Source organism: Vombatus ursinus, unplaced genomic scaffold, assembly GCF_900497805.2.
Source record: "Vombatus ursinus unplaced genomic scaffold, bare-nosed wombat genome assembly UNPS02014870.1, whole genome shotgun sequence".
In the NCBI taxonomy this organism is placed as follows: Eukaryota; Metazoa; Chordata; class Mammalia; order Diprotodontia; family Vombatidae; genus Vombatus; species Vombatus ursinus.
The window spans coordinates 12,220,361-12,233,759 of NW_020954648.1; the positions used below are offsets into that span (position 1 = coordinate 12,220,361).

A 13,399-nucleotide genomic window follows, 5' to 3' on the forward strand; every position below is an offset into this window, starting at 1 on the left:
TCTCTTTGCTCTCTTTGTACTTCTCCACCTTTTACTATATATACCCTTGCTGCTCTAAATCCAAATAGTTTTTGACAAGATGGGAACCTTTAGACATTCAAGCCACTCACCCACAAGAAGAGCAAAGGGGAGAATGAACTTCATGGTCGGGTTAAGATTCTGCCCTAGAGATGAGACTGGGGAGTTCAGGAGAGCATGGATCCTTGTCTCCCCATGTCCCTTTCAGTGGTAGTGGGTCAAAGAAGTTGGGTGGTATTGGGAAGAAGGTTTTAGTGGAATAAAAGCCTGATCTGGATATCCAGGGCTCAGAGCTCTTTTCTTCTTCCCCAGAGTAGACCATCCCAGAGGCAGGTTGTCTACACCTTGCCCCTAGGGAACTGTGGTCCCTCTTCTCTCCTCACTACCTTTCCTTGTAACCATATGGATTATTTGTATCATACCTTGGACTCTCCCCCTTTATGACACTGGACCCTCCCATCCCTGTTAACCTAACTGTACCATAAGCATCATTAACCTTGTCCTGAGCAACAAGACAGTTATGTTTCCTAATGGCATGTCCAATAGCAACATGCAGTAAATGCATCTCTTAACAAGTCAGCTAGGGTACATGTGGGAATTGAGACACATCCAAGTCAAGTCAGATAGTTACTTTGGACAATAAAATCAAAATGGACATTTGACAACAGATGATTTGTTTTGCTAGGGTGACGATAAGAAGATGGTGTATGTCAGAGGCAGTGTAAATGTGGCTGGAATAGCCGTGGATTTGGGAATCAGGAGATCTTAGCTCTTTCCCCAATCCTTATAAAAAGTATGACTTTCAACAAAATGATTAAATTTGCTGGATCTCAATTTTTTTCAGCGGTAAAATTTAAGGTCTGAACTGTAGGATCTTAAAGTCTGATATGTAGCTCCAAAGTTCTATGATTTTATGGTTTCTTCATATAGGAACTGTCAAAAATACATTATTGCATTGCCTTTCATGTCTCTGCTGTTTTCCATGATTTGTTTATTTCTTTGTGGGGGAGAAGGGGCTTTTAAATGGTCTTTTTAAAATGTGAAACATTAGCCAGAAGAAGTAAAATATACAGGCTATAGCTGATAAAAGCTCTTATAAAACACCCATCAAAATGTTGTAAAATATTTAAAGGTTCTATTTTCTTTTAGATTAATATGTTTGTTATACTATTTTCACAACAACAATGTGCCAGCTGCTCTAATCAGTGCCTTCAGAGATTGTTGCTATTATCTAGCCAAGATAGGTCTTTCTAGTTACAGCAAATGTGTCAGATTTATGAGCATGGAAGATTCAATTCTTAGTCTTACTTTATTTTATTCATTACACATACCTGTGTGAAGTGTGAACATAGTCTGGCATAGACTGGGAGTGACTGCATGTTGGTAGATTACAACCATTCTATTGGGTCCAGATGTTTAAGTTCCAATTCTAAAATTACTTATTTTGTCAAAATTTTGGCAAAAGTTTGGTTCCATGGCCAGAAAATATAGCAGATGTTTTATTATGAAATTGCTCCTAATTTATTTCTTGAAATATATGTAATTATTTCTTCTCATAGATGTTATTAGGCCTACAAGGAACCTTAGAAGCTATGTAATCCAACCTTTAGTTTTATGAAGGAAGATGAGGACCACAGATTTAGAAGTAGAAGGAACCTTAGAAATCATGTACTCTAACTGCATCATATTACAGATTAGGAAATTAAGGCCCAGAAAGGAGAAAGGAGACGTGTCTAAGAGCAATAGCTAATTTATGGCAGAGCCATCATTAGAACCCAGATCTTTTGACTCCTGGTCATTTCATCTTCCCCCACATCATTTAAGCTGTTCCTCTCCATTTCTTTAGAAATGGATTCAAGGCATAAGAATTCCTATAGCAGATAGAATGAATTCCATGGAGCCAGTGGAGTTTTCCTATAATCCTTTTCTGACTATCTCACCTTTTCCTAGTTATTCTACTCCTCATCTCTCTCTTTTTGTGAGGCAATTGGGGTTAAATGACTTGCCCAGAGTCACATAGTGAGTGTTATGTGTCTGAGGCTGGATTTGAACTCAGGTCCTAGTAACTCCAGGGCCAGTGCTCTATCCACTGCACCACCTACCTGCCCCTCTCTTTGCATTTCTTATTTGCTATTATCACCTCCAGTCTCTCCATTGCTCCTTATTTTTCCAGCCTATTATCTCTATTCTTCATTTCATTTCCTATAGTCTTGAACCTTGATTTGTGCACTGATCTTCACCCATTACTACCATGAAATCTGACTCCTGTATCTCCTTTGATCTACTTTCTTTGCTCTGATCTCCAAGTTGTTGAAATCTGCTGGATTTCAAGTCACAAAACAAAGCTACGGGGATTTGCTATAAATTTAGCAACTTACATTCAGTTGAGCCTGTTTTGTATGGAAATCTTTCTATTCATCTTTTGTTGATTTAGCTGTTATGATTTGAACATTACTCTCAAATCCCCCAAAATCTGCTCACCTCTTTTCTCTTAGCAGAGACATTTTTATATTTTACTTCATGGAGATCAAAATTTTTTCTGGACAATCTGCCTCACACAGTTCCTAGCTTCTTTCAAAGTTCAACTTGAGAGCTACTTTCATCATGGAGCATATCTTCATTTCCTTCTCTCCAGTTGCTAAGAACCTTGCCCTGGAGATGTCTTAAAGTGTTTGTTGAATTGAATGACACTCAACACTCCTCCACACCTCAAGACTTTTCTATGTTTCCACCCATCCATTCCTTCTTTCTTATCTCAGAAAAACATGTCGCCTCTGGCTAAGGCTATCATCTCCACTTGAGTTCTTGGTTCCTCGAACTCCCATCTCCTCAGGAAGTTGGCTCTACATTTCCTGTTTCTTTTATCTTCCATCTCTCCCTCTCCATTGGATCCTTTTCTTATCCCTACAAACATGTAGTCTACTCATCCTAAAAACCATCATGTGATCCTGATACATCGTCAGATTATTTTCTTAGCTCTGTCCTTCCATTCACTGCCAAACTTTTAGAAAGAACTTTATTCTATACCTCACTTCTCACCACCAACTTTTCAATGCCCTGCAAATGTCAGTTTTTGTTCCCACTACCCTATTGAAACTGCTGCATCCCAAATCATCTGTGAGCAAATTCTTATCATAAAATCCGGTGCTCTGGATTTAGATCTTCATCATCTTTGACCTCTCTGAAACAATTTAAGCCATTGATTCTTTCCTCCTTAAAAAAGTTTTATTAATGATTTTTTAAAAAAAAATCAACATTCTTCTCTCTTCCTTTCAAAAGAACTCTTCCTTGTAACAAAGGAAAACAGTTTTAAAAAAAGCCAGCAGAGGGTGGAGCCAAGATGGTGGAGTGAAAGCAGTGATTTGCTTGAGCTCTCCCCCAAACCCCTCCAAATACCTGTAAAAAAATGGCTCTAAACAAATTCTAAAGCAGCAGAACCCACAAAAAGACAAAATGAAACAAATTTCCAGCCCAAGACAACCTGGATGGGTGATTAGAAAGGTCTATCGTGCCTGGCTGGGAGAGGAACGCTGTTTGGCGTGGGCACACAGGCAAAACAGGACTCAGTGAACCTGGAGCAGGCCTCAGAGGACTGAATCATGGGCAGCTGTGGTGGTTTCCAGACTTCTCAACCCACAAACACCAAGGACAACTTAGAAGGCAATTGGGGTTAAGTGACTTGCCCAGGGTCACACAGCTGATAAGTGTCAAGTATTTGGTCTGAGGTCAGATTTGAATTCAGGTCTTCCTGACTTCAGGGCTGGTGCTCTATCCACCGCACCACCTAGCTGCCCCAAAATTTGACTTTCAAATACAAGATTCAAGAGAAACATAAAAAGAAAAACATGAAAGAGAAATCATAAGGGATTCAATGAGGTTAAACTGTTTATATTCCTACATTGGAAAATGATACTTGTAACTCCTAAAAGCTTTCTCATTATTAGGGCAGTTAGAAGTATTATACATAGACAGAAAGCACAGGTGTGAATTGAATATGATGGGATGATTATCTAAAAAAAATAAAATTAAGGTGTGAGAAAGAAGAATGTACTGGGAGAAGGGGAAAGGGAAAGGCAGGATAGAGTAAATTATCTGACATGAAAAAAGCCTGAAAGGGATTTTCCCGTGGAGGGGAAGATGGGGAAAGGACAGAGGGAAGCGCATGGGCTTTACTCTCATAGGAATTGGGTCAAAGAGGAAATAACATACATGCTTAGTGGGGTATAGAAATCTATCTTACCATGCAGAAAAGTAGAAGGAAAAAGGGATAAGAGAAGGGGAAAGGGAGCTTATAGAAAGGAGGGCAGATTGGGAGAGGTAAAAGTCAGAAGCAAAACACTTTTGAGAATGAACAGGGTGAAAGGAGAGAGAGAGAGTAGGATGAACAGGGAAAATAGTATGAAGGGAAATACATAGTAGGAAATCATTACTTTGGGAAAAAAATTTACCATAACTTTGCCTGATAAAGACCTCATTTTTCAAATATATAGAAAACAGAGTCAAATTTATAGAAATAAAAGCCATTCCTCAATTGATAAATGGTCAAAGAATATGAACAGGCAGTTTCTAGAAAAAGAATAAAGCTATCTATAGCCACATGAAAAAAGTGTTCCAAATCACTATTGATTAGAGAAATGCAAATTAAAACAACTCTGAGCCACCACCACACACCCATCAGATTGGCTAATACGACAGAAAAGGAAAATGACAAATGTTGGAGGGGATGTGGGAAAATTAAAACACTAATGCAGTGTTGGTTAAGTTGTATACTGATTCAACTATTCTGGAGAGCAGTTTGGAACTACACCCAAAGGGCTGTAAAACCATGCATACCCTTTGACCAAGCAAAATTAGATCTATATCCTAAAGAGATTTAAAAAAAAAATTTTTTATCCTAAAGAGATTTTTTTTAAAAAGGAAAAAGACTGATACATATAAAAATATAGCACTTCTTTTTGTGGTGACAAAGAATTGGAAATTGAGGGGATATTCATCAATTGGGGAATGGTTGAGCAAGTTGTGCTATATGATTGTGATGGAATACTATGTACTATAAGAAATGACTAGCAGGATGCTCTCAGAAAAACCTGGAAAGACTTACATGAACCAATACAAAGTGAAGCGAGCAGAACCAGAACATTGTACAGAATAACAACAACATTGTTTGATGATCTACTGTGAATTACTTAGCTATTCTCAGCAATACAAAGATCCAAGATAATTCTGAAGAACTTATGATGAAAGGTGCTTTCCATCTCTAGGGAAAGAACTGGTGGAGCTTGAATGCAGATCAAAGATACTTTTTCTTTGCTTTATTTTTATTGGGTTTTTTTTTAGTCTGTTTTCTTTCTCAGTATGACTTACATGGAAATGTGTTTTGCCTGATTACACATGTATAACCTATGTCAAATTGCTTGCCTTCTCAATGGGGGGAGAAGGGGAGAGAAGCAGAGAATTTGGAATTTGAAATTTGAAAAAAGAATGTTAAAATTGTTTTTACATGTAATTGGGGGGAAAATAAAATATTAAAGAAAAAAGAAAAAACAGCAAAATAATCTTATGGTGATGTATATAGCATTTCACAACTGTAGTCTACACTACTGTATTTCATCTTTAGTCCTTTGAAATCAAGATTATTTGTTAAGTTTAAGTTTTTTATGTCTGTAGTTTTCCTTTTTCATTGTTGTGGTCATTTTGACCTTTGAACTTAATGAATCCAGAAAAGAAACGCCTATAGTGGATAAAGAAATCAGTCAACTTGTGTTTATTAAATAAACTCTTACTATATGTCACACTGTGCTAAGTGCTGAGGATGCCCAGAAAGGTAAAATGTCCTGAAGGAATATCCATTCAAATGGGAGAGACAATATCGAAATTGTAAGGTATATACAAGATATGTTATTATAAGAAATTATTAGGCACAAGATATATGCAGAGGAAATGGAAGGCAATGAAGAAGCAAGGAAAAACCTCCTTCAGAAGAAAAGAAGTGGTAGATGGTGACTCAATGCTGAAGATGCTGAAATGGCTATTTATCAATCTGACATAAACAGTATGAAAGGTCTAGTGTGTTCTGGGTGCTCACTTTATATCCTTGTGGATGTAATGGGAAGCGTCCTGAGATGTGTCTGGTCTGATGACCACTGCAGACCCCAGTGGTGTGGAGTAGTTTTCAAGCCTAGTATGACATTCAGAGGAGCAAATGACCAGAATGAGTGAAATGATCCTTGTCAGACCACAGTGTCAGTACTGTGCTCAGTTCTGGGCATCACAATACTGTTGACAAGCTGGAGTGTGTCCAAAAGAAGGAAGTTAGGAGGATGAACATTCCAAAGACCACGCCATACAAGGACAACTTGAAAGCGCTAGCATGAAACATGCTCCAAGTCCTCCAAAGAGACTTTTAACACCACGTGGGTATTAATGTAGCACTCAGGCTATCTATTATTCCTTACTCTGTATTATGAACTTTTCTTTTTTCATTCATATTTCTCCTGGATGATCTCATTTTTGCTTTTCTTGCATATAAGACCTCATTGGTAACATACTATGGCTTATTTTATAAGCACCATGAACCTTTCCATTGACCTGTGGGTCACCCTCAATTCTGATTCTTTGGAGATTGTGGTTTTCCATGATTCCTAGCTATACGATATCACTAGTGTTAGAATTTTGTTTCAGGGAACAGATTGAGATTGTTAAAAGTACTGGGCAATCTGGGAGGTCAAAGGTAATAAAGATACGTAACAAAGCCGATCAGATCTTAAGACCAGATCTTAATGTTATTTCCCAATGATGAATTTGTTGGGGACATGCTGGAGAAGTTAAAGAAGTTCAAAACCACAATGAGTGTAGCTGAGTAGGAAATGAGAAGATGTCTGAACAAAGGACCACATCTTGAATACCTGGCTCCTGGAGCATCTGTTAACCAGTATCCACGTGGAGAAGGAAGAATGAAGAATTTGAGGACCAGCTGTGCTGCTGGTTGAGTGAAGACTCTGAGTGTCTGGCTGTTTCCCTTCCTTCCCCCTCCCCGCTTCGTGTCAGTTGGTAGCATCGGTGATGCAGCTTTCTACACCGACCAAAATGCAGGCATCCCCTTTGTGGAGAAGGCTGTCCTCTCTGTCAAAAAGCCTGAAGCATTTAGAAAAGCTAATTAAAACCACCAAGGATGAAAATGAGGTTTATAAATTCTACTTGTCAATTCTGAGAGACTTGTGAGACCTCTGATTTCATGAAAAAAAAAAGAAAAGAAAAAAAAGAGACTGGTTTGATGGATTTTAAGAAATGTGTGAAAATCTTTAACGCCATGTTACTCCTTCCCCAAATTTTCATGTAATTGAGAGATTTGCAGGTTTGACATTAATAATATAGTTAATGTTGAAGATTGGCTTACCCTGATACATGTCAAAAGGATTGTGATGATGGGTCTGATTATGAAATAAAGGCAAGTTCACAAATTAAAAAAAAAGAAGTGCTGGGCAATTTCCCAAAAGCAATCCAGCTACTCTCTTTATTTAGGAGCTAGCCAAGCTTGTCTTCCATCTGTAGTGTTGTATGTCTGCCCATTACATATACACACATAAGCATAGGAATGTATGTATGTATATGTTCATGTATGTATATGCATGTACCTAAAGGTGTGTATCCTGCTTGGACTCAAAATGGAAGAGAAATTTCCTATAGGTGATGAAGTTCTCCAGATGCTCTTGTTTGTAGAAATATTGTGCTGATTACATAAAGTCTCAGAGGATGATAGAGCCTACTACCCATGAGATTTGTGACCTTTCAAAAGAGTTAGGGTTTATAGTCCACACAGGAAATACCGAGTGAGTGAAAGACCCTTGTTAGGTCATAATGTGTGGACGGTTTACTGAGTAAGTCTATCAGTGTGTGTGTGTGTGTATGTGTGTGTGTGTGTGTGTGTGTGTGTGTGTGTGTGTGTGTGTGTATTCAAGATGTGGTCCTGAAATGAAGAATTTATTGATTTGTCAGTGGATAACAGGACTGTGTATAGAGAGGGCAGCTAGGTGGCACTGGTGGGTAGAATACTGGGCTTAGAATTAGGAAGACATATCTTGAGTTCAAATCTGGCCTCAGACACCTACTAACTGTGTGACCCTGGGCAGGTCACTTAATCCTATTTGCTTTAGTCCCTCATCTGTAAAATGAGCTGGAGAAGGAAATGATAAACCACTCCAGTAACTTTGCCAAGAAAACCCCCCATGGAGTCATGGAGAGTCAGACACAACTGAAAAACAAAACAGCAGATGGTACAGCTAGGTGGTGTAGTGGATAGAACACTAGACCTGGGGTGAGGAAGACCTGAGTTCAAATCCAGCCACAGACATTACTAGCTGGATGACTGGGCAAGTCACTTACCCTCAGTTTCCTCATCTGTAAGATGGGGATAATAATAGCACCAATCTCTTGGGGTAGTTGTAAGGATCAAATGAGATGATAAGTGTAAAGCACTTAGAGTAGTGCCTGGCACATAGTAAGCACTATATAAATATTAGCTATTGTCATCATTATTTTATACACAGTACACACACACACACACACATGTGGTATGTATGTGTGCATGTGCATATATGTAGTTGTATAATATACATGTGTATAAATAGAAATATAAACATATACATCCTGATAGACTTATTTTATTCTTTGCTTAATATTGGTAGTCAGATGATCACTGCCTGTTTGGAATGCCTGGCCCAAACTGTCACCATGAATCACCACAGACCTTTTCAGTCTAACTGCTCTTATAGAAGCAGTGACTACATAGCTAGAACACTGAAAACATTTTTGAATGAAAGGGATGAAGAAGATAGTATGGTTCTATTGGGAAGGGCCATGGCAAGTATGCTAAGGAAGGCCCCCCACCACCATGCACCCAGCCTTTTCTTCAAATTGTGTCTGCTATCTGGAGTCATATCTTTATGTTCCATGAATACAACTTTTATAGTTACCCCAAAATATCCCTCCATACATAAAATAAAAAACCCACCATTCTTCAATTTTTAGTTTTTGACACTAAGAATTTTTAACATTGATGTCTTTTGTTTTTATATCACCTTCATTTACTAATATATCCCTGTCCCCTCTCAAAGAGCCACTCTTTATAATAAAGAATAACAAAGAAAAAAATCATTTCAGCAAAGGATCACATCATGAACCTGACATTATATACTGTTCTGTACCTATAGTTCCCTACCTTTACAAAGAAAAGAAAGGACTTGTGGATCCTCATATATCTCTTCTTTGGGGCCAAAGTTGACCCTTTTCAAAAAACATTTAGTTTTAATTTTTATTTTTTTATTGTTCTCATTCATTCCATTTGCATTGTTGTAGTAATGGTGTATATTGTTTTTCTGAATCTGATTACTTCACCTTACATCTGTTCCTATAAATCTTCCCAAGTTCCACTTCATATTCTTCATAGTATTATTTCTTACAGGGCAGTACTATTACATTGAATTTATGTACTACAAATTCAGTCCTCTTATTTGATAGATAAGAGTCTCAGGGAAGTTAAATAACTTTCCCAGGGTTACACATCTTAGGCAAGACATTTAACTTGTCACAGAGTGGTAAGCATCAGAGGTGGTATCTGAACCTACAAAGCATGATGTTGTAGCTACTGTGTTGGGAAAGAAACTGGACAGAATTATCCCTTCCTGAGGTGGCCAGAGAGCCTCAGAAAAAGTTTGTATTGAATTGAGTTAGACAGAGAATACAGGCTTCTCTTAGATCCAAGGTGAGAAGTATCTAGATTAGGAAGTGGCTGGATTTAATAAGGGGGGATTAGTATTGATGGTTGGTGATTTTCTGGTAAATGGCTGATCTGCCATTAACAATAGATGTCCCACCACATGCAGCTGGAATTTAATGAGAGCCTTCTCCCAAGAACTATGACATGTAACCACCACCTTATTGCTGGTGAGTCATGTGAAAGTGAAAGATAACTTGAGAAGAAACCTAGAACATATAGCTAGAGATTAGGGGCAAGAAACTGAGACCTTAGCAATGATGGTGGAGTTTTTTCTTTTTCTTTTTTAAATCCCAGATGCCAATTAAAGGTATTCATATAAGAAAGGCATATTAGGGGATTTAGGAGATAGTATCTGAAAATAGATTGTGATCATGTCACTTAACAAGAGATGGCAATAATATATCAGTTTGGTTATTCAATTGTTTCAGTTGTGTCCAACTCTTCATGACCCTCTTTGGGGTTTTCTTGGCAAAGATCCTAGAGTGGTTTACCATTTCCTTCTCCAGCTCATTTCACAGATGAAGAAACAGGAAAACAGGGTTAAGTGACTTGCCCAGGGTCACACAACTGTAAGTGTCTGAGACTAGATTTGAACTCAAGAAGATCAGTCTTCCTGATTCCAGGCCCAGCACTCTATCCACTAACTTCCCAATATATTGACTTAGGGTCTTAAAAATCTGATAAGGCTTCACACTAAATAGGGAGAGGGAGGGAGAAAATTGTCTGCATCTCTTTGCCTAGCCAATATTGTAGAGAAAAGCAACACAGGAGGAATGTGTTTAAAGAGACCCAGAGATTCATGGGAACTGGGAGCAAAAACCAAGGCAAACTAGAGATCCTAATGTAAGATGAATTTGGCCCCTAAGATATCACTCAGATTTGATAGGGTAAGACCCATGACTGAAATATAGCTCTGGAAGAGTATGCCTTATTATACACCTTTAAGGGCTCTAAACATGTCAGTTGTTATTTTTTATGAATTTAGTTTGGCATCAGTAAGTTTAGTCTAATTCCTAGTTTGTTTCCTCAGCTGTTGGCTGAATAGTCTCAAACTCATGGTCAGCCATTTTATTATTTTTATTATTATTATTATTATTATTATTTCTGTTAAAGTGTTATTTAACATCTAGAAAATGAGACAGTGATCTCCAGTGGAAGCGAGGTGGCCCAGTGGATTGGACACTGGGTCTGGAGTCAGGAAGACCTGAGTTCAAATCCAGACTCATACACTTTCTAGCTGTGACCCTGAGCAAGTTGCTTAACCTCTGCCTGCCTCAGTTTCCTCAACTGTAAAATGAGAATCATAACATATCTCTTTCCCACGGTTGTTGGGAATATACCCTTAGCACTTAGCACTTTTCTGACAGAGGATAGTAGGTGCTTAATAATTGCTAATTCCCTTCTGTATTCTGAAGAGCCAGGATGATTTTGTCAAGATTAGGTCATAGCAGATTAACTTCCTTTCAAGGTTATTGGAATCAGGTGGATGCTATATTTATCATAGTTTATGTAGACTTCAGCAAACCATTAATAAAAGATATACCTTTTATTTTAGCATTCTTTGATAGGTACAGATATTTAAATGTAAACTTTGGCCCATGGTCCCACAAAAGTTTTGAGCTCCAATGGACTGGATTTGATCCTAGGGATTAACCTATGAGGTCATTATATCTTTTTGGCTCAGTGACTGCAATCCAAGGCTGAAGCCTAGACATTTATTTGATTAAGATTTCCTTCTTCAGTGGAGGGAATGATTGCTTGAAGCTCTGTTGCCTATTTGAAGAGTGGAGTGATGAAAGCTTAGAGAGGAGAGTTTCCTTCTGTTGTCTGCTGAGTTTGAGAAAGGATACACATGGTTATCTGAAGTTCCAGGATTTCTTCAGCAGGAGACCCTTGGAGGGAGAAAAATACTCTACTTACATCAAATTGCTTGCCTTCTTGTTGAAGGGAAGGCGAGGGAAGAAGGGAGACAATTTACAACTCAAAATTTAAAAAAAATGAATGTTAAAAATTGTTTTTTATGTGTAATGGAAAAGAATTTTTAAAACATTTTAAATACTCTGGAAGAAGCTAATATGTAGAGCAACCACTCCCTTGAGGATTTCTCTATTTTCAGTTTGCCCCACTAGTAGACTTTGGTAATTTCCTCTTTGCATTAGAACTCTTGTCAGTTGAACTGAAATGTCTTGCTACCAGTGGGAGGAGCTCACTCACTCTATGTGTTGTCTGGTATATTCCAATCTGTTTAACTTCTCTGATTTCTGTTTGCCATCTGCTCAGATAAATGGGACTGTGTGCAATTCACTAATGTTGATGGTTTTTGTGGAACTGGTATTTGGTGGGAAGGGAGTCAAGCCTTCAGATAAAGCTTAAGGCACTCTTTTGATAAGGAATATTAATCAGGACAGTGGCTGAAACCTAAAAATTATTTTCCCTAGCAATATTTCTCGGGAGACTTTGTTGTTTGGTTGTTTTAGTTGTGTCCCACTGTTGGTGACCCCAGTTGGGGTTTCTTTGGCAAAGATACAGGAGTGTTTTGCCAGTTCCTTCTCCAGCTTATTTTACAGATGAGGAAACTGAAGCAAACAGGGTTAAGTGACTTGCCCAAGGTCACACAGCTAGTAAGTGTCTGAGGCCAGACCTTTATGGCCATACATGTAATCCACATGGACAGGACACAAACCTTATTGACAGCTCCAATTTTTATCTTTTAATTTCTAGTTGAATTAGAAGGTTATTTATTATGCTTCCATATGAAAATAGAGAACACAGAACTGATTAGTGGGGTAGCACATAAAAGCAATAGATGGAGAAAATAAAAGAAATATTGCTACTTTAGAAAATAAATACATTAAGGAAATAATTCTGGTTTTGAGTCAGACACTCCTGAGACTTCACAGTGAACCTTTGAAACATGAGAGTCATAGAGTTAACAGACTTCGTGAGCTAGAAAGTACACTTAGTCCAATACCTTAGTGTTTTTTGGAGGGGTGAGGATAAATTTATTTTTTATTATTTTTAAAGTCCTGAACTTAACACCAAATAAGACGATCATTTCTACATACAAAGCAGCATAGAAAAAGATTGCTTATGGCCACAAGTATAAAACAAATTCAACACGCTATTTCAAAGTTGCCCTGCTTATCTATTTCCTATAGATATACCTTCTAGTCTATGTTTTAAAATGCTTATCTGACTCTCTTTCCTTAATTTCTTTTCCTTATTACTAGCCTCTTTCCCCTTTCCAAAACCCCACTCCAAATCCCAGTGAAAGAAAAACCAAACCCTTGTATCAAGTATCTGCATAGTCAATCAAAACAAATCCCCATATTGGCCGTGTTCAAAAACATGTCTCATTGTACACTTTCAGTTTGTCACCTTCCTGTCAGGAGCTAGGTAGCATGTTCATCAATGGTACTCTAGAATCTTGCTTTGTCATAGAATTGATCAGAGTTCTGAAGTCTTCCTTAGTTGTTGTGTTTTTTTTTAAACAGTAATTGTTATTTTCTAAATTGTTTTCTTGGTTCTGTACACTTCACTTTATAGCAGTTCATTCAAATCTTTGAACTAGTTTGTCTGAAATCACTTCCTTTATTATTACTTACA

General features: G+C 37.9%; 1 protein-coding gene across 1 annotated transcript in view; it reads left to right on the forward strand.

Moving 5' to 3' along the window:
• Positions 1-9,881: 9,881 nt before the first annotated feature.
• Positions 9,882-13,399, forward strand: part of LOC114028114 (putative inactive serine protease 58) — a 16,121-nt gene continuing 12,603 nt past the window's right edge. The window contains exon 1 of the mRNA XM_027842311.1: positions 9,882-9,960. Coding sequence (XP_027698112.1) covers positions 9,882-9,960 — 79 coding nt within the window. The remainder of the gene's footprint in view (positions 9,961-13,399) is intronic.